The 25,634-nt window shown below is 33.2% G+C and overlaps 1 protein-coding gene across 3 annotated transcripts in view; it reads right to left on the bottom strand.

Moving 5' to 3' along the window:
- Window positions 1-25,080, bottom strand: part of LOC106139856 (chloride intracellular channel Clic) — a 41,273-nt gene extending 16,193 nt beyond the window's left edge. Inside the window, exons 1-2 of one of the 3 annotated variants that reach the window (XM_060949012.1) lie at window positions 21,371-21,389; window positions 6,483-6,576 (exon numbers count right to left, since the gene is read on the bottom strand). Coding sequence is in view for 2 of the 3 variants with exons in the window: in XM_060949011.1 (XP_060804994.1) it covers window positions 24,883-24,951 (69 nt within the window). In the remaining variant the exon portion in view is untranslated. Of the gene's footprint in view, window positions 1-6,482; window positions 6,577-21,370; window positions 21,390-24,882 lie in introns of those variants that run through there. The other 2 variants (XM_060949011.1, XM_060949010.1) reach the window with 2 other exon arrangements.
- Window positions 25,081-25,634: the final 554 nt, after the last annotated feature.

Genomic DNA, 25,634 nt, shown 5'->3' with positions numbered 1-25,634 from the left:
AAATTTTGTTGATTTACTGAATGCAAGAATTACTAATGTTGAATCGACAATCGCCAGTCACTGAACGGTAATCTACGTTTGGGTACTTCTAAAGCAGAGATGAGTCTCGGAAATTTTGCTAGATCGCTGAATGCGAGAACGTTAAATCCACGTGACCGTGAAAATGAACTCAGGTCTTAAAATGGCGTTCGGAAGCATACATTGATGAGGACTCGATGATCAGTGTTGGCAGTTTGTTACAATAAGTTCGAGTCTTAGAAATTTTGTTGATTTACTAGATACAAGAATTATAATATAAACAATTATTGAACAGCATTGTCTACCCCGTAAAAATAAGGGATATAGACCTGATCATATGTGTGTATGTATTGTATTGAACGGCAATCAGGAGCATACAATACAGCAATGCAGACTGTAGGAGCGGTCTTGGCACTTCTATTGCAAAAAGTGCATGTCTAGGAAATTTTATGGATTCAATGAATGTTAGAATTAGTAATATCGATAAACGACGGGCATTGAACGGCGATCCAGAGTTATGAAATACTTTGGTGAAGATTGGACGAGTGGTGTTGACATACTATGTATTACAAAAAAAAACGTCTTGGAAATTTGGTTGAATTACTGAACGAGAGCATTACTTATATCGACATTTAGATAAACGTCAGGCCTTAAACGGTGATCGGAGGCATTAAATATATTGATGAAATCTGAACAAGCGGTGTTAGAACTTCCATTACAAAGAAGTAGACTATTGAATATTTGTTGATTTGCTGGTTGCCAATCAAATACTAGTTATCCAATACAATGTTACCACATAAATTTATTGGTGGCCAAGAATATGATACAGAGCCTATGTTGTTTACACATACGCATAATATATATAAAAGCATAACAAATCGTAGTATTTCATTTTACTTTTGAATAAAATTTTATTCACATACTTGTTAAACGGGCTGTATCGAATACATAATAATTTATTTACGTATAAAATTATATCAGCTTTCCTCCATGCACTGTGATGTTACCGAGACCGTGCCATGGATTTGATTCAACCGACTGGAATAATATGAATAATACATCAGTTTGGTGCAAGACTAAATGTATGTTTTGTGTTAGTATAAACATTACACAATTTATTAAAAGGAAACAATTATATTATTTGCTCTCGATTTTCAAGTTATTGCGTAAATGTATGTTCGTAATTTTACTATGCATATGTTTATGATAACATCATTCTCTATTTCCTCATCAAAACGTATTCCACTTCGTTTCCATTTATACCAGGCAGAGTGCATTTCTAATTTTCAAAGCCAGTTCAATTAGACATAAAGAAGCATATAAGTGATACAAGAACTTCAAAACATTTACAATGTATTTGCAATCGGCGGACTTCGAAACGGTCGGCGAAATCTACTTTGAAGTTCCGATATTTTATCAAATTTTATAAACTGAACCATTATATAATGTTTAAGAGTTAAAATGTTGAAAGACCGAAAGTGACTATTGGTAAAGTTACTTTTTCATAAAAAAAATTGACGAAGCCTGTCCTATTAATGACAATTGTGACTACCTTAATGCAAGTCAATTACAAAAATATTGATAATAAAATAAAAGAGTAACAATATATACTACTGAAGGCAAGACGATTCACAACGACGGAGCACGCTCGCGCCCGCCGAAGCGAGACGAGTCACTACAACTTCGAACTGAAAACAAAGTAAATAGCAATGCCAAATTACAGCATTCCAGTTTATCACGAGAGGATAAGCCTCGGCGTACGTTGGGGACCAACCGACCGTAACAAACAAACATCGGAGTCAACGACATCTACCGAACATATAGGCACTTTCGGTTTCGTGAAATCGAAAGCAGCACATACATCTCCCGTGCTGCATCGCGCCATTTTAGACGCAGCTGTGAAAAAACTTGGTTAATCCGTCACGGAGCCGTGCACCGCCGCATCGCCGAACACCAATTTGTCAATAGCTGCGCCGTGTTCTCTAGATTCTCATACATTAAATGCTATAGACGAGTATACATCTGCACTGCAATCCTATGTAACTATGATAACGAATGTATTAATGAACTGCCAAAAAATGTACTATCCTTCCGCTAATTGTAATAAACAAAATGAATCCTACATAATTATAGTAAAAATATAAGAAAGATATAAAAGATATGAAAAATTAAGATAAGTGCAGTGACCCGTAGCTGCAGAGAAATGCAACTAACACCTGACCACGACCGGCCAGCGTCCGCGCAGATGTGAAAGTGTACCTCTCTAATTACAAGTCTCAACTTACCTTATAAGGAGGCCAATTCCCTTTAAAAACTTTTTGAGCAAAATACAAGTGATAGTTTCTAAGTAATATTCACTTCATTGACTTGATTGGCCGTCAGTTGACTAGAAGCCTAAGAACATTTATGATCTAAGCTTGAAGCCAATTAACTGATCTTGAAAATATCGCGTGTCGAATTTGGCGTTTTCATTTAAGTTTCGCTCAGATCGCGTTGTATCAGTCAGTAAGTTAAAGAGTTCCGCATTACTTGTTGACAGTTTTATAGCTGTTTGCTTTGGTAATGTTGCTGGTGCTACTTCCAAAACGATCGCTCGCGTGGATGACGCTGTTATGTAAAGATTATTATGGAATGATGCAGATTAAGATGGTGAAGATAAAAAAAATACAAAGCTTTATTTTTGGTTAATTAATTATACCTACAAATTAAGTCATAAAGTCTCCAGATTTGCCAGGCTTTGAACATTTTTAATTAGACGCCATGATACGATTAAGAAAATTCAATATCTCAATGTTCACTTGCAATCCTTCTTTCAACAGTGAAATAAATCAGTAGAGGCATAAAAGAATCGATATATCAATCAGTCGTGATCATGGAAAACTCGGGCGCGGCAAGTTGCACAATCCTTGTCATCCGGCGCATTGACTAACAATGTATGTGCATCCAGCCAAACAGTTTTGTGTATCCGTCGAATTCAGTGTAAATCAGGACAAATGAGAGCATGGGATCAGTCTTTGCAAAATGTTCTGGCATTTTCCCGATTGTGTCCTCAATGAAGAGAAATGTGTCTGGCTATGAGTACGATCCAGGACTAGATCAATTACAAGTTCTGTCTTATCTCCAGCACCCTGTCTTCAGTCTTTGTACCATCTGTTGTATTACATGAGTAACACTAATTAATCCTAAAGCAATTATTATTTGGATTTCTATAATAGCAATAAACTATTTCTTTTTCTTGCCTGATGAATAAATATTATCTTTTACCATTATCAATGCAATGCAAATACTTGAAATTTAAATTGAAATAATTCATGTTGCAAATAGTAAAATGATTATGGTTGATGATATAACCATAATAAACTACATCATTTCAAAATGGCTTCATTTCTTAAAAGGTAATGATGACGTTTATAAACAGACATTCGATGTTAACACAATTAGTGGTAAATCGATCATCCTTAAACTATTGTAATAAAACGCCAATTATAAAGCAATATAGATATCGTAACTTGTTTTTAATACGAAACCGTTCTCATCTCTACAACATACAACTAGCGCGAACAAGTTCCTGTCATTAATTTGCGTTAACAAGACTGATCGGTGATAACGGCTTGATAGTAAACAAGACATTTTACGTTTTTAAGTGGTCACTGTAAAGATGAATGAACCGAGCAATGATAAGTAATTGCTCAAGCCTGCTCTTGATAACTTTAAAAGTTAACCGGTGATGTTGCAGTTTCTTTTTAATGAACAGGTACTAGCGCACCTTGTTCAGGTTTTAGAACGAAATATGGAAGTCTCTCATGAATAATAATTTTTGATGAGATCGAATTAGCAAATTAAGTAAATATAAATACTTTATAATTTTTATAGATCTCATATGATGCTTTCCAGTGAAGTATGGTAAAAAAGATCGTGATCTTTTAAAAATTAATAAAAAATATTTATTGAATCACACCGAATGAAATTCTTAAAATCTATCAAGATGTTGTTACTTTTAGCTTTAGCTAAATGTACCGTCAATGTCCTTAAGATATAGTGATGATATCAAAGCGTATAGTAATAATATAATAGTCATACTATGGCAATGACATCACGGCCTTGCTTATGCGTATGTAAGCAAACTCTCATAGGTTTAATATCAATATTACTCATAATAGACATTAGTGAACAATCAAGAAATTTGAGCAATTTCCGGATCTAATCTAATGGATAATATATTTGTCTTAACTAACTTAAGACCTCATGAAAACTTAATGTTTTTTTTAAATGTGAATATGTCAAAATCTACTATACCGATTATGATGCCCGACAAATATAAGAATTCTATTGACAATAATTGAAAAGTTTCTCCTTTGTATCTTACAATTTTATAAAACGTTTATCTATTATACTATTATAAATTATGTAAGTATTTGTTATTGTAATTTTGTAAGGAAAGAGATCCTATGTTATATAGAAGGGAGAAGGAAAATAACATCACATAGCGATATGTGATAAGCTTTAAGAACCAGGTCTTCAGCAAAATAATGTCAAAAGAACTAATGTGAATGTAGCCATCGCCATTCCCAACACGGCCTTAAATGGCTTTTAATTCCGTGACACAAGTAATGTTGGTATGCGGCTAACGTTAGAAAGGGCCGCTGTATGGCCGCGACCTCATGCCGCGACCACGACCGCAAATCAGCTGATCGTGGGGAAAGGACATGAATACTTGAAAATCTTTATAGATGCTGCGGTATATAAAGGTAATTCTATAAATAAGAAATTTAGGGAATCACTTAAAGCCATCTTTAAATCTAACAGAAACGGGAAAACAGCTGGAAAGAAACCTAATCTGAGTTATTGGAGTAAAAACTTAATAATAGGGTCTTTAAAAACAGCAAGTTTAAAAAAAATCGTAGTTTTATTGAGTAATCTATAAATAACATGTCAGTGGGGAAAAGGTTTTTAATTGTATAATTATAGTACGACTAATGTGTAATTAAAATAATTATATCCTAGCAGATATCGGTAATGATGAGATCAGCTGCAAGATAGAAAAAAGAATATTTGCTATCTACCTTATTACCTCCATAAGGCGCTAGTCGGCCGCCACATTCAATAATATTAAATAATGATTCAAAGCTTGTAGCATTTTTCAAGTAATGAACAGTTTTTGCAATTTTCATATGCAGGTGCGCTTGGAAGTGCTAAATTTAGCTTCGCACCGTAGTAATGAGTGTCCAGTGTGTAAACGTCATCTATCAGAAAACTCCCGAAGGCCATAAAGAAATAATATAAATAGACCCAAACCCGTAAATGGTGTGCAGTGTAATAACAGTCGGTTGCCATCCAAATGGCTAGTTAGAATATAAATTTCCGGTTTACGAGCAGTTTCTAACTATACCCTTAAGGGCTGACACTATATCTTGATCGGCGATGCGCATAAGTTTTATCATAAATGTTCCTGTCTCACTGAAGTCGTTAAAAGGTTGTCTGCATATTAAATTCAACCCTTGTTTTAATGGTCAGCATTAAGTCATTTTTAAATAATTTACAATATAATAATCAAATTTGTCTCAATGTGGGACAATTCGATTAGTCCAAAAATTATACTCAATATAGCGTAAAAGAATAAATATAGAACGATTACGATCGACCTTTCCGAACTTTAGAATATCACTGATAATAATTTCTAACAGTAAACAGGCCGACATAATTCGATGAGTAGATACCTTTTATGTGTGACTGTGCTAAATGTAAATGCCATAAAATAAGTCTAACAAAACGTTGATAACCATAATCAGGTGCGACGGTCTCACAGATTTTTAATATGTTAAACATTATTGTTTTATTCATCCACTGCTCATGTAAATTGTGCGAATTTACATTGATTATGAAAATTATACACACTATTTTTTCTCAAACAGAACATATAGTTAGCGTAAGCGTAGGTACAATTATAATAAGCGTGTCAACTTTGGAACACAATAACATGCCACTCTCTAACAATATAGAATTTCTAGAGATTCTAAGAACAGACTGCAATCGGCGTCCGCGTTTTGTACCACGGCACATGCGATTGCTACAATTATCAGTACAATTACATGCTGCGAGCTGCAATGACGCACGTGACGTGTGTCACAAGTATTCAACTATTTTCAAAGTCAACAGTTTTGACCAAAAGGAAAAGCACATAAGACATACTTACTAAATCATTTCGAAACTTTGGGACATGTTGATAGACATTTCTATAGGGATTGTGCAGTAGAGAAGTTTTTGAGACACAGATGTGCAACTGAAAATCGATAGCGAGGAAATAAATGGACCACTTTGACATGTCAAATTCACCAGACGAACTCTGTGTCATTCAAATCATTCAAGTTAAAGTTGACTTAATTTTTTTTGTGAAATATAATTCTTAATCTTAAATAATGAAATTATTGAACATGTAATGCACTAGTTCAGGGCGGCTTACTCACTCCTGAGGTTTCAGTCTGATTCTCAATGTCTATCAAAGTAAACTGCTACACAGTTAATCGCTTGGTCGATACATATGTATTTTCGCTTGCATACCTGGAACAAAAAATAGAATTTATTAATCACTATGTCAGAAAGAACAAATTATGATTTGTCATTAAACTTAAATATATTTGGAAAAGTATTGAATTAACATGATAAAGCAGCAAATGTAGGAGAATTATCAGTTACAGGTCAAACTTTTACAGCTATAATGATTCAGCTTTCATCAGATACTATAAATCTAGCTCAAACCCCTGGGTTACCGTCCGAGATAAATTTCGGCCGTATCCAATTTCGACTTTCGCTATAGAGCTGATCGACGCGATGGACCGTGCAGTTACCCAATTACCCTCACTTTCCCTATTGTCTGCCGACAGCGAGCTTTCTGATGTCTAGCCGTTATTAAAAATTCTAAATCCAAAAAGATCTAGAAGTTAGTGTTGTTATATCTACCGATATTCTCTAGTTGGCTATTCAGAAATAATCATAGGTTATAATAGGTATTGCAACTGTAACTACTTCAATTATTATCTTATCTGAGAATATTTGGCTGAGTAAATGAGCTAGCAACATGTGGAACACACATCCAATCCAAACAATTTTCCAACGGTCGCAGGCAACGCTAATCTGGCGTCGTCCTCGACCGAGACTTGGTCATTACGTCATGCTAACCGACATAATTCGCGAGTGACAATGAAAAGGAGCAGCTGTTTTAATTTAATATTGCTCAATTCGCATTTGATTTTTGGATTTACCATATTAGCCTCGAAATAAATATACTACTTATGACATTCCCAATTCTTGCATGTCTGTTGCATGCTTGCATTGCATAAGTAAACAAACATGCCCCAAATCTCAACATCATGTTCACTTGTTGTTACCTTATGTACCAAATTTATAGCTAGCTATTTATAGCTACATTGATGTCGATTGAATGTCGAATTCCAAGGAAATTAAACTCTTCATAAGGCAAGTAGTTAAAAAATAAGTAAATTTAAAATAATTATTTGTTACACAGATTATAAATACTGTTTATATGCTTACACAAAAATTCTAATTAACTAAAATATTACGTATAAGCAAATATCGTGATTAAATGGCAAGTAACTTCAATATTTAGTTATGAAACCGCATTAGCGTTAGCGGTCTATGAAGTATGATAATTAGAATGACTTTGAGTCGCGTGACATGTCATTTTTTTCCTAAGACCTACCTATATGTAATGAACGCTCAATCAAAATTTCCGTTTATTTGATCAAACAAATTGGATTTCAAATAATTGATATGGGTATATTCCGTCTAAATATGTTTGGTTTGCCACACAGCACATTCATTTATAAATTTAACATATTTTACTCGAATAAAATCATATTTGCTTTTCTCACAAATAATTCTCACACACATGACATTAAAAGATTTTTCTACAGCGTAACGGCAAATCATCGATTCATCGTTACGTTCATTGTGCCTATGCATTTCACTCGTGTCTTCACTTTTTCATATTCCCTGACATCTTAGGCTGCTTATACGAATACATGTTCGGTTGATTTGGTTTAACTGTCTATAGCTAAATTTAACTTTCATGTCAAGGACATGGCTTAAAATGGACAGGATATTTCGATTGTACTAATGTTTAACACATCATACAGAAAGGCTTTATATGCAATTGCCTTGCCCCATCATTGTGGGGCGTAAAGATAAATATAGATTTAATCATGATCAAACTATAATAACTACCTTAGCATTAGAACATTTTCTTCTAGGCAACGTCATTAAAATAAATAATAGAGCGGATGTTTTTAATTGAATATGTAAAAATAAATGCCAGCAGAAGCAATATTCTAATGCATTTAAACAGTTAGCCAGCCATGTTTGTCTTGTAATCTTTGTCTAAGATAGTCTTATATCCTTTTGTGGGGAATTTATGAATGTACCACGGTTATTAATGTCTGTCTACTATTGCATTTCCTGTTGATCTTTATATTTTTCATACATGGTCATTCATTTATTATACAAACATGGCGTTGTAGATAAATGCATTTCAGTTATAATTTCAAGGTGTCTTATGCACCTGAGTTTATTTGAGTACAGGATCAATATATCACGGAAATATATTGCATCGTCATATACCGTAAAAGTCACAAGAAAGAGTACCTACGAAGCATCGCTATATCTGGAGCATTATATGGCCATGTTTACAACTATCAAGCGCATTTTCTGCAAGAGAGTGAAGGCTGCGAACGTGAACATTCTAGAAATAGCTGCAACTCGTAATGGCTTAATGGCGACCGCTTCAATACTGCGAATCATTGTTAGATCGTCATGGCGACAAGATTTATGTAATAGCATTCTAGTTACTATCTTTGGATTCACGATCAGTATTCTTGCTACAAAAAACTAGATAAAGTAGCACCAAAGGCATACACGAATTAAAAAAGGTACAATTTGTCTTCTTTTCGATACGAACTAGACTATATCAAATGTTATATCTATACATTTTTTAAATTCAATCTAAATATTAATCAAGTAATCAAGATCACTTAAGAATAATACCATGATTTAGTATTTAGCCCATTATAGTAAACAACATAATGGCAAGTAATACAGACAATGTTCTTAGCAATGATATAACCACTTTAGATCATTTAGAGCAATTAAATTCGGGGCAATGGCCGTGTGTGAGAGAAGTGAGGGACAAAATTTAAGACAAAAAGTAATTTCAAACAAAAGCTGGAGCACTAGTAACAAACATAAAAAGCATAGTTATTAATTATTTTAAGGTTTAATTCGAGATTTAAATCCACAACTTGTAGACATGAATGATAATATTCATTTTGAATTACAGCTTTCTTCTATCCTATAGAAAATGGACACAGTGCAACTACAAGCACTCTAAACGGAGAAATATTCAATACAATTTCTCAAAGAAGGATACTGAAATTTAGTAGGCTAACAACAGTTATATGGAAGTAGGTTTTGGTGAAAAAAGCATTTACACTAATTCACAGCATAGTAATCTCGTCACGTATGATGTGACAGTGGAACACTTTACGTGTAGACAGACACCATTAGAAAGCTTTAAGTTTACTATGCCAGAAACATTTGTGTCTAGGGCTTTAGTCCCCATGAAAAAGTGGAAATATTAGGACCCATTCCTGGAATACTTATTTTAAAGTAACTTTTATTAAAGTAGTAACTTACAGAAGATGCTTCGTTTGTCGAATCGGTGAGATAAACGGTTAAAATGCGTGTTGCGCATAAAGGCACAGCTTCGAATCGCACTTCGGCCATATACCAATGACTATTATCGAATTTATGTACCGAACTTCGATTAGTTCGAAGACGAATTAATGTAGTCACTTTTTTATATAAACGGTAATCACTTATTAAGAATAACTCAAGAGACTTCAATTAATATGCTATAATATAACAATTAACAGTAGTAAATCTCTTACGACCAATCTTTAATCTTATTTCTATCCAACAATTAGGTATATTGAATCTTTCATGTAAAGCCGCAATTTTTTTTCAATAACAACTATAATCATCCATTCAAGTGACAATATGTATTTCTAATCTGCATATATATCCTGTTTGAAGTGATAACCGCTAATTTATAAATTGTATCAATATTTGGTGAAGTCCGTTGATCTACATATATTTGCAATAATGTTGTGCCTTCAAGGCAGCATAACAAAGGTGACTTTTCTATGTTTAATCAATATATACCTTACAATCAATTACAGACCAGAGCTTATCATAGGCGTGACATAATCATTTGACATAAGCCAACACATTTTTGTACCATTTCTTTTAGTCTGCAGTTAAAGAATTTTTGGAACACAGGTCGTATAAATACTTAGAAATTCAGACTTCCATTCAAAAGACATAATGAACAATTTACGCATTTACAATTACAAAATAAATCTAAATACATACATTAAAATAACATTTTAAATCGGTACAAGCTGTTACTACAATCTAATCAAGGCACCTTATCATTCACTGTTGTGGTCCGGTTTTGGACAATAGGGAGTACCTAACTGATGCAAATATGAGGCATGGCGTACCGGCCGTCCGACAAACTAAGAACAGTCAAGAGCATATCAACCTATCCCAATTCATATTCGCCTCTATTACCGCGTCGTAAGAGTTTCATGCAGGGTTATTAGATATTCGTTTGACAGTATCTATGTGATAATATGTTTTACGATCTTTTCCGTTTTCAACAGCAAACCGCTATGCGATATATGTATATATGTATGCTTAAAGTACAATTGTAAACAATTTTTTGTAGTATCACGATCCTTATTTATATATTTATAGGTTTATTTATATCCTATAATATTATATGTTTATCATAGATTTATCAGTCATCAATTCAGATCTGGGGCACGGCAGTGCCCCTGCCAAGTCGAGCAAAAAAGGGGCACGGCCGTACCATCCTTGTCTCGAATTTTAATATCATATTATAAAATAAAAGAGAAATCCTAAGTCATGTAACAAATTATCAAAATCCGAACTCTATAAATAATCATTAATTATTTGTAACAGCTGGGTCAACGACTGAACAGAAGAATGAATTGTGTCAGTTATATCAGTAAATGAAATAACTATTAATTTTAAATCTTTTTATATGCTATAGAAAAAACATTGGTAAACAACTTCATTGTTGAACATAGCCAATATTTACAAAAAACTGACAAATGCGTAACTCTTTATAACAAAGAAGTATAATAATTATTCTGCGTTTTGAACTTTACGTAGTGAAGACAGTAAGCGAATATTTTCTTTGACACTCCACCTCGTCATGGGTTTGAAATCTGTTTGTATGAAAATTACTTACATGAGGCAAACCATTAAAAAACAATGGTTTCCGTGCCAATGTCAAACATACATAGTTTCGTTATGACATATTGCAATCTTAAGTATTGTAAAAAAAATATTAATGGCATAAATACAAAGGAAAATATAACGTGTGTGTATCAAGCTCATGACAGCATACGTGTAAATTTCAACAGAAACGCGATATTATTTATGTAAAATTGAATTCAAATGATAGCTATTAACGGTGGAGACATCCATCTACCTCGCACAATACAGTGAATGTTACACATCATTAATCATGAATCGTTTTTGCTGATTATGTGAACAGCTCTCGATGACAATAAACATGCGTTCTGACACTAGAAGGTACGAAAGATTACAGCAATAAGAAAATGTATTTTCTGATGTAATTACAAATCTTAACGCCGTTCTGGGAGTAAATAAACGTTAAAATGATAAAAAGGAGCGAATGAAAAAAGAACAGTCACGCTCTATTTCTTACCCATGGATTTCGTAAAAGGCGACTAAGGGATAGACTTATAAGCTTGGGATTCTTTTAGGCGATGGGCTAGCAACTTGATACTCTTTGAATCTTAATTCTATCATTAAGCCAAACAGCCTACCAGTTTTTGAATCTCAATTATATGATTAAGTCAAACAGCTGAGCGTGGCCTTTCAGTCTTTTCAAGACTGTTGGCTCTGTCTAGCCCGCAGGGAATATAGACGTGATTATATGTATGTAAGATTTACAGGCACTGTTGCTATTTAGCTCATTTGTGTGCTTATTTCCTTTAGTCGATAAAATAAATTTGTAATAGACTCTTAATCATCAATTCTCTTAACAGACTTAAAACTTACAAAAAGTGTAATCATCTGACATATAAGTTTCAACTGTAGCATTGAAAACGTGCACTGATAGCACTTTAGAAAAATCAATATCTGAATTAAATATTGACCAAATATGAAGTGTTCTAAGCGCTGAGGACGCTAGATGGTACAGTTAACCGCATATCAACCTACTCAAAGTCACTGCCGGTTCACCTCAATTACCGTGGCATAGAGTTTCATGCAGGGTAACTTGATACGTTGTTGACTGTACGAGAGGTCGCCGGGAGGTCGGATGACTCACCCAAACCGGATTCGCAAGTCTGCCAGGCTGTTCGGCTCCGCGGCAGCGGCGAGATGTTTTCAGCGCATGCCAGTTTCAACGATACTCCAAATTTAAATGTGAATTTAAATTTGTTATAATAAACAATTAGGCTACAGATTTATTTAATTTTACTAGGTGATGAGATGACAAATGTGATCACTGAAGACGTTTGAAAAGTTCAATCCAAATATCTATACTTATATACAAAGTGTTTTTCGCTTTTATATACAAATAAAGGCGAAAAACACCAATCGCGTACTCAACTCATTGCGTTATCTCGAAAACTACTAGGCTGACAAAGAATTTTGGCAGAAAGCTAGATTGTAACTGGGAGACGTCAGCTAAGAAGGCATTTTTGTTAATTCCCGCGGGAACGGGTGATAACGGGATTTTCGGTTTATGTGGGCGGTTATGGTATTCTCATATGAAAATACTGAAACATAATGAGATAAATTTTCCAAACTTGTCTTAACATAAGGACAATAAACATCAATGATGCGAAGGAAGGGAAACGATGACGACGCTGAATTAACAATCTTATCCTATTGGTTTACATATAATAGGCTACTGTCATATAATTTTTGTGTTTAGTCATCATTGATTTTGTAATCAAAAGACTGTAAGATAGTTATATGTAGGTCTGCAAGAAGTAGAATTTCGAAATTTTTTTAGAATTATCAAAGAGTATAATTTTAATTATCCAACCACATTTAAATAAATAATATAACCAAATAGACCAAGTTCCAATATTATTATATTCTAAAAAAGATATGCAAAAGTAGGAACAGTGTAAAATATTATTACATATTACAAAGATGTTATAAAAAGTTGATGGATCAAGATTTTTTGCTCATGCTTATGAATCAGTAAATGACGCACATGATTCAAAATTACATATTGAATATAGTTATAGAAGAACAATATACATACAACTCAACTTGAATCTTTTCTCCTTATTAAAGTCCCTATTAATTTATAAAAGAGATTTTGAGTTACTAATAAAAAATATAAAATAAAATAATTATAAAAAAGGTAGCTAATGTCCAACAACATTTGTATTATCCAAATATAATATGCACATCCTGTTGATTTCAAGAAGCTTTACTTCTTAGGGTATTTAATATTCCCATAATAATAATTTAATTGACTTGATGTTTGATTCTTTATAATGGTAAATTTAATTTCATTTAATAGATAGTACCCTGTGGTTCCCGGCACTAATTTCAAAAAGAATATGACCATACTCCATCTCTTTCCAATGGATGGCGTTAAAGGCGGCTAAGGGAAACTTGGGATTCTTCTTTTAGGCGATGGGTTAGCAACCTGTCACTATTTTAATATAAATTCTATCATAATGCCTAACAGCTGAAGTCTGTCAGTCTATCAAGACTGTTGGCTTTGTCTACCCCACCAGGGATATAGACGTGATTATATGAATGAATGAAAGGGAGTTGCTAGGGTCTGTCAAAAAACGATATTATAAAAATATATACTTCAACGATAATAGCAGTTATAAATATTGAAATGAAATTCCAAAATATTTTGTACAAAAGATTAAATTTGTGTTTATCAAACGTTTAATAGAAGAAAAAATAAAACAACTAAGAACAACAAAAACAAAAAACAACAAATACTTCGTGCAAGTAAATGAAATATTAAATTAGATAACAAATAAATTATAAAGAAAGAGGCTAGAGGGAAGAGCTATTTATTATCTTATAAAAAAAATATGTTCGAATGTAGAAAAGGCGAATGATAATCTAAATTTATAAGTTTTAGTGCTGAGGTAGGAGTTAAAAGTTAAGTAAGTTAGTAGGAAATAACACCTAGCAATTTGATGTGTAGGGATAAAATGGGCGGGTCAAAGACGCACGACATTAAGACATTCAGTTGTCTGCTTCAGCAGTAATGATACTTGTTACCATCAGGTGTGTGGTTGGCGTGGGAGGTAGGTATCAATTCAAGTTAACATTGAAAACGATATTAATTCGCTAAACCATATATTTTACACCCTCGGCCATTTGCAATAACTTGAGAGCAGCTGATGTTACCACTAATGGGAATTACGAAACATAATATACTTAATTTAACACATAAAATTTAATCACCATCATCCATTTCGAGTCCAATCAGGATCATGACAATTTGACAGAAACATGTAATGATGATCATATATGTATATTAGTATTATCAAAATTGCGTTGAAAATTAAGTGAGTAATTTTATGACATTAACGTGCAAGCGCAAAGTATGTGGTTCGTAAAAAGTCATCATAATTTCATAATCTTCCTTTCACAACCAATTAAATGTACACCGGCCACCTCTTCTAGTGAATGTAATTTGCAAATACTTTTTAAGTAGCTCTGTGGAATTTTAAGCCCAATACTTTTTAGTTAAGGACTTTGAAGACACGAATTCTTTTTACAATAATTAAAAAGTAATATCTGCCGTGCAGAAATATCTCTAATTGATCTCGGTGTGTGGTCTAGAAAACATAAGTTAAACTAACGTACTTCATAATACTCGTACTGCCTTCTAACAATGTCCATTAGGCACCAAATATTTGTTACGTCGTTCTTGGATTTTACTAAAAACATCAGGAATCACTTCATATATTAACCAAGAAGTATCATATTTCATGTTCAATTTATCTTAACAAATAATAATTTAATAAAATCCGTCTGCCGGTGGTCCTCTTGTGTCACTTGTTAGAATATACCCGTAAATAAAAAAATAAAAAACACTATAAACTGACTTCATCAGCAAGAGCCTATGAGAAGAAGATTTTCACAAACAAAATATCATATTATATAAACATTTTTAAAGGCTGTCTACCGTCGTTTCTCCCATGTCTTAACGACAGACAGGTGTTCCAACATATGTTCCACTTCCACCCTAAGTGTACGGACAAATGTCTCGCCACTCACCATATTTGTACGTGTTGCTTATTATTATGGCTTATAGTAATAAGGAGTTGAATTATGTTAACCCGTCATGTAATGCACTACATGATAAATAAGAGTTCAGTTAGTTATATAATCAGAGATTAATCCAAACTTGAATATGTCTAGACAGAGAATCAAGAGCACAGACTGAACAGTCTCGAAAAGACTGAAAGGCCACGGTCAACAATATAAATAGATAGATAGATAAAACTCTTTATTGCACATACGAGAGTAAAACATACTAAACAGACAGAGATGGTACAAAGGCGGACTTATCGCTAATGCAATCTTTTCCAGACAACCTTTGGGTGGAAGGAAACCAAACAGGAGATCGGCGTTAGCGCAGAGCAAGATAAATAATATAGCTTAAAGATGGAATTGAGATTCAACTAGGTTTTTGGGCCCTTCACCTAAAAAATAAGGACATCAAAATCCTACCGAGACTTGAAATGAAGATAAACTTGATTCCTCTGCCAATGGTTCAAATAATATATCAGGTGCATTGTAATTAAATGTTCAAGAGTCCATAATAAACAAATACATCAGCACCATAAAATATACCAATAATTTACCTTTCGATTGCCATCTAAGAATGCTCGTAACGCCAGACATCAGTACTTGTGCACAAACTGCAAGTACATAATTAAAACGCTTGTATCTATTTAATTGGTGATATTATCGAAATATATGCTTGTTAGTTGCCGTTCTTTTTTTCGTTGGCTTTTTTTTTGAAGATGCAAAATGTGTTGTATGTACACAATTAGGCACATGTGTATAGTAAATGTCGCCCCAAATACCGGACGGACTGTTAACATTCAGAATTACACTCAAGTTTATGATGAGTGTGTGTGTGGACATTGATGAATGAATGATAGGTAACTTATTACTACAAAATAAGATATTACCCACCTAAACTATAAGATTAGATATGATTGTAAAGTAATTAAAATCTTGAACAATACGAAGAATATGATGAATACGTTTATGTTAATGATATTTATACCTATTTTAATAACAATTAAAATTTATATTATTTGAATTACCACAATACGAATAAAATATATATTTTTTATTTTTATAGATCAAGTGCAAACAAAAAGTTTAAGTTAACACCCAGAAAACAAAAATATAGGGGTAAAACGATGGACAGAATAATTAAAATGCTACCATTTGCTATCAAGCTGCAGGCAAGCACTACAATAAAATTTAAAGGGCGGATAATTATTGTTTAAAAACTCTTGAATATGGCAATTATGATCATATAGTTTAGAAGGAATGGATATAAAAGTCTAAAACAATTACCAACCAAGGTGCAGCTGGGTGCGGCTGATTCAGTATACGGCGCTTGGTTGGAAACATACATGTGTTAGGCGCGGACGTGGGGAAAGATAAGAAATAAAAAGAGCAAGAGGCGTGTGCCGGCCTCACCCTCTGCGCACACGCCGCTCCCCTCACATACAACACCTGTCATTTTAAAACATAAAAACCCTCAATACAAGACCACGCACTACCTCACAAAGAATCTAATTACGATAAAAATAAATTGAAATGTTGAACATTATCTCGAAAAGTTAAATGGCTAAATAAATTCGATTCAATTTAATCGGAGATATGATAATCGGCTCTTTAGGTGGAAAACATTAGCCACAGTTTTATTAGGCGTATTTTAAAACGTATTATAGGAAATTAAGACATTATTTCCAGGTGACAATGAACCGAGGTATATAGACATAGGTGACACTCTATACGCTTCTTTTAAATCTTACTTAAACATTTGACTAAAACAAACATTAGATACCGCTGCAGACTACTCGTATTGATAAGATCAAAGTGTTTCTAGTCGTTCCTAAGAAGTTAAATTTTGGATATCCGTACGGAGTACGAATGGTTTAATTTGCATACGTTTCAAATTATACGCACCTCGTAAACCAACACTTCATCACCAAGTATTTGTTAATGTGTCTTAGAACTTTTACATGAAGATAATAAACAATTTCATGAAGGATTAGTTCAACATTTAGGACGCGAGAGGTTATATTATTACGTGGTATATATTTGTTAGACCGTTGAGACAGACCCATGAGATATAGTTGCCTGTATCAAATTTCACAAGATACAAAATGAAACAATCGTGTCGATAGAATCGTGTTTTAGGATTGGCCCTGAATATTGATTCTTGAGTCATGGATCAAACACTTTCGTTCGATAGAAATATTAAGACTGTACAGTATGTACAGACTGTAGAGTATTGAAAAACTTGTCATAGAAAGCGAGTGGGCTTATGAGTTTCTCAGAAGTAATAGACTAGATTTTTCTTGACGGGTATTGGCAAGGTATTATCGAACGTTTGCGCCATTCAATGACTTGATCATTCACCTTTTTAAACAGGAAGCCAAATCCAGTTTTAGAAATGTTAAGAAACAGATACAGATAAAATGGACGAAAGTGAATCTAATAGAAACATTTTTTTTCTTCCAGATATTGTTTTTTCGAATCGTCTTACATATTTATATGAATACTTAGTATTTACGGCGATTGGTCTTGTAACCTCTAAGGTTTTGATATATTTTATATTAGCTATAAAGTAATATATTTATATCTTTAGGCATTCGTTATAATTTTAGCGTGTAACGAAAATAAGTTTGATATTTGTTTTTTAAATTATCAAAGATACCTAGCTCGATGACCTTGGACACCCAAGAAAAAATTCAACCACACGAATAAATCCACACGTGACATTTTGATATAACTGTTAAATATAATATTTGTCACATGATCATTAATGAAAAGTGCAAATTGATATGCTTAATAATAGAGGAAAGATTATTTATCCTTTTACCAACTGAGTTTAAAGATTCAATACAAAATAATTGCATAACCCCTAACAGCTTGAGCTACATGTCAAACTTACTTAGAATCGTAACGTATGTCTTAACGTTAACATTGAAAGACGTCAACGCGAGTACTTATGCAACAGATTTAAAATTAACATTCATTGTATGACCTTTATCTCCACAATGCACAACTATGAAGCCTTCGACTAACGACTGAGCAGCAATAATCTCATGATTATACGGAAGATGAAGACAATGGCTACATAATAACTAAATGCTGTTGTTAAGCAGTTTCCATCTGTTCAAAACAATAAAATAATACATTTTATATTTAAAAAAGACTAACATTACCAAGAAGAACAAAAGGATAAAATCATTCAAAATTCTCGTGCCACACTCATTACGAAACATCACGATCGCCTATTTTAATACGTCGCTATTTGTCGACCAAACTATAAGTGATGATTGAAAAAAACGATAGAAAATGCCAGTAGGGGTCCGTACAAGGTAGCCAGCGATGCGTGGCCATCGTCTATTTTCTACCAATGAGATACATCTATGCGATTGCAAAACATTTATAGCAAACATATATGCAAAATTTGACGATATTGCAAAACATAGGTATATAGCAAACATATATGAAAAATTTGATCATTTGACTATCGTCAAATTTAGCATTCCCTCAGCCTTGAAACTATCTTCTTCGACGAAACTGTACAAAACTTGAGAAGTTAAATTATAAAATCATTTATCAGTCAATTTATCACAACACGCAGTACAAAATGAAATTATTTTATAGCAACATTCAAAATTCTCTCCAAATAGTTTTACCCAAAATATCTAAATAGAAGAAATGAAGACAATGGCGCCACAAATGAAGTTTAAATCAAATTAACACCAACTTACACCAGTACTGTTACTGCAAGAAACGAGCCACATTGAGCCGCGAGTTTATGTAACATTATGAAGAAACAGAATTCCAATGTTTCACTATGATTTAGCTATTTAGTGTGAGAAATTTTAAGTGGCACAATAATTTGCACAATCGGCTGAAGTTTATTTGAGTAGGTAAGACGAATATTTACGAATTTTTAATTTTATTTGTATCAACGACCGGGAAATTAGAATCTACAACTATACGTGTCATGCAAAATTATGAAGACTAAGAATAGGTCAGATGGTAACCTTTCAATGTCAGTAAATGTTATGAGAAAACATGGAAAGGAATGACAATGCAATGCAAACTTCGATAATTTACTAAGGGTTTATAGCAAAATTGATTTCTTTTTTCAATCTTTCACCGTTTTTGATTTGGCTTGGGAATTACTTTAAATTTTGCCAGAGTGTGACCGAATCTTATTTGAGGAAACATAGAAACCTAACAATTTGGAAATAATATTATTTGTACACCAACACCAATAACAGGCAGAGAAGATGAGCTCATATAATAAAAGCAACGCTAATACCCGGCGGCCTCTGTGGCGCAGCGGTAGTACGCTTGTCTGTGACACGGGAGGTCCAGGGTTCGAATCCCGGCCAGGGCATGATGAGAAAAGATCTTTTTCTGATTGGCCTGGGTCTTGGATGTTTATCTATATAAGTATTTATTATAAAATATAGTATCATTGAGTTAGCATCTCGTAACACAAGTCTCGAACTTACTTCGAGGCTAACTCAATCTGTGTAATTTGTCCCGTATATATTATTATATATTAATACCCTAAACCCAATAGATGTTTACTTAACCATGAATATGCCATAAGTTTCTTGTCACACGTATGCGCCACGCACTTTCGTCACAGACTCGCGCCGGTTAGTCGTGCAATGCATGAAGCACGATTGCCTAAGAACAAGGCGGAGTGAAGTGTCCTTCAGTATACTAGACATGGTTAAACAACTTCGCCACGCATTAAACATAATAACAGACAGGGCATCGTGTTAGTTCTAACAATAGAAATTGATGTAAAGCTATTTTCAAATAGTAACAAAAGTTTCGACGGGCATTTGTTATTGTGATTCTTATAATGAATTCAAATGCTAAGTATTGATGTTACTTATAAAAGCCTATTAATATCTTACTGTTCCTGTCAATATAATCAGAATCATCTTCAAACCTAAATCAACCACAAAGTAGACGTTTAGCAATTTAAATTGTTAAAAGTACTTAAACGTTCTCTACGAGTAGTTACTTCACACCTATTGCGACTACTCACTTGTAAATGAATAGATTAAATTATACATATATGTACCTGGTATCGTTTCGGACTATTCGCGCAACAATTTACCATGAATAAATCTTACGCCGGTGGATACATATACATAGAAAACCATCACCAAATATCCCGTTTCTAAATTCAATTTAAAAATTGTTAGTCGCTTTCGATTGAACTTTTATGACTAGTTAAAAACAGAATGGAAGTGAAGAAAAAGTTGGTAATAATGAATATGTAGCAAGAAATGCAGTTATCCCCGCTAAGGTCATTCCTTCGACGTTATACGATTATGAGTCAATGTCAAGGATTGCCTTGAGGGAATTCGAACAATTTTAAACTCAATTACAACTGGCACAGAGTCATTCATTATTTACTTGAAAAAAGTTGGTCCTACGTAGGCGGACTAGATGGTTGGCAAAGTATTTGTACTTTTTTTGTGATGTTTTTTCTGGATGGACGGTAATAGCGAGTTGGACAACATTTGAATGCCAAATTTAGAAATACATGTTTTCTTGAGTAACATTTGAGGATTCAATCACCATCTATTTTCATAGGTTACATTATGTTATTACACATGCTCAATACAAGTTGATTCATAATGGATTCGTTACTATTGCATTTGATTGTTATTTAAATCGCTATCCATTGATTAGGAGGCTTTGAACAAGTAGGCATTGGACGACAAGTAATAAAGCAAGTTTAATTATTATTTATTTAAGACGAAAGTGCTTAAACTTTCCACAAATGACTCACACATTATGATAAAATTCGTGAACAACGATTTGATTAAGGCAGGAAATAAGGAGTTTCATTTTTAATAAGACACTTAATAGTGAAAATACTCTAGACTTCTCATCGATTTCAGTAATATGTACTTACAAGACTGATTAAAAAAACTTAGCAACAGCATTTCGAGAATCACATCATCCAACCACGTCACATAATGTTCATGGTCACGTACCTTAACATTATTGATATAATGAATTAGATACACACAGTTCCGTCCTTTTATGTCTAAACGAATTTAAATGTGATTACGATATCAGTTATCGAATGAAATTCCTAAAACAGATAAAGAATTATCCAGCCAATTTAATAACAATTTTTGTACTAATTATATACTTAATGATTTAGAAATAACTTTTTTTGATACTCATATAGAAATGTTATAACTATCACCAGTTTACGTCACAGATCAGACGTGCAGGAATGTCATGACCAAAGTATGGAGATAATACAAATATTACCCAGATTAGACGATAGCGATATGGATAGAGGTCGATTCGCAAAAAATAACATTTAAGCGAGGCCGGCAGAATATATAAAAAAGTTCACGAGGTGAAACCAAAATAAATACTAGCATCTGGTTTCTAGTTGAGTTTGCCTTGTTCAATGAAAATTAAAATTGTGCAAACTATGTTCTTCTTTTTTTGTAATATGTTTGTTGCACAGAAATTAACACAGTTACAACAAATAGTACATAGTTATAGAAGAAGTAAATCACTAGCAATGGCGGACTTATCCCATGACGGGATCTTTCTTAATACCAACACAAGGCTGATATATTGAAGAAAAAACTGAATGGAATCTTTATTCTTCAGACTCACTCCTCTTACTAAAATTGCCGAGACATGTTAGGCTCCAAGTGAAAGGGTTATATTTGATGAAACATTGAATTCATTGATTGAAATAATGTGGCCTTCGAAATTGTGACTAGATACTAACCACTACCTAGATCGTATTCGTGCCTATACAGAGCCTAATCAATACTGTCTAGGGCCCGTTAAGAATAAAGACGTGAAGTGACACGTGTGCGTGTGTGTGATGGATTTATTAATTTCGAATAAGCATTATAATCAATTCACTCAAGCTATGAGTACTATGAATAGATTTTTCCATGTACGTGGCATGAGCGAAATTATCCTTATTAGCATACTTCATGAATATGTGTCGTTCATGCTAATATCGGGGAGTCCGGACGCACGATGTCGCGTGCGCAAGTCCACTCGTCACTTTCCCCTGGACGCAGGTTTCTGTTTTGGAGATGTGTGCGATATCTCCAGAAGAATTCGCTTCTTCTTGCAGCTGAAGGCAGCCTTTTTTGGTGGGATAAATAATTAATGTTGTCGTTCATACAAATGATCACAAGTAATTCATTCTTCCTGTCTTGTCAAGGGGCTTATTCACGAATGTTGATCGAACATATACATACATACATCTACCTTCTCCATCTATCTTGGAGGATATCCGAAGTGTTTAAAAGAGAGGAGTTATAATTAAAGCTAGAACCACTATCAAGTTCTTCATTTGTGATTTTATGCATGGGATACCAATTTAAAAATATAATAAATGTCTGTACGAAATCAATAGCTGTTCAATTGTTCATTTATAAGTAGTGCTTTTATTCATTTATGTATCTTACATATTCTTACCGTATTATTAATTCTTGTTTAAAAATTAAAAATAAGGCTCATTAGTGTAAATAAATTCGCAAACTTGTGCGGAACAAAGCTAGCTAAATCAGCGAGAAGTTTTACATGAAGTGAGTCCAGTCTACCTTGGCAGAGGTATAACAACATAGCTCTGTTGTCTAATCGAAATAAATAATATATGGGACAAATTACACAGATTGAGTCAGCCTCGAAGTTAAGTTCGAAACTTGTGTTTCAATATAACTTTTTACTCTAGAAAGTAATAAGTCTGTTTTGAAAGTCTGCATTTTTAACCATTAAGATTTTTTTAAACTGAAGTTAATTTATTCTATAAAGTGCTTTCAGTAAGAGTATTCGTTTTTGCAGTGACAACACAACAACATTCACTTGTACCCTACACTCCCTAACTCTAAATTAGAAATAACAGGCCCAAATTTTTTTTATTCCCATGTTGCAAACAGAATATATAAAAATTCTTCAACTTTATTGGTAGTTTTCTTGACAAAAAAAATCACAAATATCTATTTAGATATTTTTTTTGTGAAATAATTACCTACTAAAAATGTAATAAAACTGTGGCTGCAAACACGAACATAAGATTGAACTGAAAACTTATTTATTGTAGTGAATTAATTTGTGTTCTTTTTGAAAAAAATTAAATTGTTACTCTTACATACCTACAATTAAACATCATACATAAATATTTTTTCAAATTTTCATCATTTATTTGTATTAGCAGGTTACCTTCATTTATTTGATAAATTCTATTCATGTTCATTCACTATGGCCATATGTACCTAACAATGTATTTTACTAATAAAATAAAGTTCATTTCTCATCATGACCTGGCCAGGATTCAAACCAGTTATGCTGCACCATAAAGGTTAAGTATTATGTTTATTATGTAATTGGGATCAGACAAATAATTTTTTTTTTAACTAAGTGTCAGACAAATAATGTTTATATCCATAACTATGAATACAGAGCTGGAATTTGGCATGTGATTACTTTAGAGAGTACTAGAATATACTACATGCTATTTTACATGCCATAAATCTTTCAGAAAGAGGAATTTTTATTTCACACCAAAGGAGCTACCTGGAAATTTTGTTTATGTTTTCTCATAAAAATTGTGTCATGGAATAAACATTCAGTTTCTTAACTATAGTAAGCCTTGCTATATCAGTTGCATATCTCTATAAATTATACTGATAAGTATCATAACTGATTAGGATTATGTTAACAGGTACTTTTAATAATTTTGTGATAGTAAGAAAGTTTATTCTACATGGATATTGTATTCCACCATTATTTTATTGCATTCAATATGAGAAAAACACCGTTTCATTACTAGGTGTTCCTTCCAGATTCACCTGCAGAACAAAGAATACAAAACACTAAAGACTGACTATTCAAAGGTTTTCTTCAAGAGATATCATTTATATGAGATGACTAGGCCACTAATATATATATATATATTTTATCTATGCATTAAACCTTTATTGTTTTCTTAACAACAAACTTTTGTCTATATTGTAATGAGTCACAAATAATAATATCTGATGATGTAAGTTAAAGAGGAAAATGTTTAAAAACACTTCAACAAAAGTAGCTACTTAGACATGTCGAGTAAAACCTCAACAAATAACATAACAGAGTTGCAAGTGACCTAAATAACGCGCATTATAAGTGCAGTAATAATATACTTTCATGCATACGAGCGCACGACAATACCATGCAATTTACAGATGCATGACTGCTACACACGTTGTATACTCCCGTATCAACTTTTACATGTTATTCACCTATTTTGTCACAAAACTAACGTTTAGGTACACACATTTTTACGTTTGCCACCTCTTCCCACTTGTATCTCTGTGAAGGCCAACGACGGTTTTAAGCGTGTCGTAGTGACCGCCGTAAGATAATCTTTCACTAGCACGTGGAAAATAACTATACCTTAATAATGAGCTCGATTTCTGGGACATCTCCGTTAGTTGTTCCATTCTCTGCGATTTCATCCGACATCGTGTAGTTGTTCAACACTAAGACTTGTTACAAAATGTACTTGGCACACAACTTTTCACACAACCGTCACCGATAAAAAACACTGACAAACTGTTTTTTTTTTGCCCACGCCTAACGAGACAACGACCGACTCACTCACTGTTTTCACTTCTCTTGTTCGTTCGCTCTGCTCTGCCATCTGCCAATGCCAAATTGCCAATGTCAACTTCAGTGATGTCTATAATTCAAAAAGAAAAAGATCTATTTTTGCATCGATTCGAATCGAAAGCGGATGAATCGATTCACAAATTAATTTAGGTTGATTGGATCTATTCCTAAAGAAACTATTCTTTTTTAAGCTTGCATTTATAATTTTACAACGTAATTATTACTTTTTATAATTTAATTTTCATAAAATATAAATCCATTTCATGAAAAACAAGACAGATTTCATAATAGCTGATCTTTAGCCGGTAAAATCTATTTTTTTTAGTTCAGAGTTCAGTGAATTAGATAAGAAAATAACAATCATTTCATTTTACTTAGAAATTTTGCATACATACATACATATAATCACATCTATATCACACCCTTGCGGGGTAGACAGAGCCTACAGTCTAGTAAAGACTGATAGGCCACGTTCAGCTATTTGGCTTTAAGATAGGATTGATATTCAAATAGTGACAGGTATTTTGCATTATTTT

Source organism: Amyelois transitella, chromosome 17, assembly GCF_032362555.1.
Source record: "Amyelois transitella isolate CPQ chromosome 17, ilAmyTran1.1, whole genome shotgun sequence".
NCBI classification, from domain to species: domain Eukaryota; kingdom Metazoa; phylum Arthropoda; class Insecta; order Lepidoptera; family Pyralidae; genus Amyelois; species Amyelois transitella.
The sequence above is the reverse complement of the archived record's forward strand: the minus strand, read 5'-3'. Positions and strand labels throughout refer to the sequence as shown.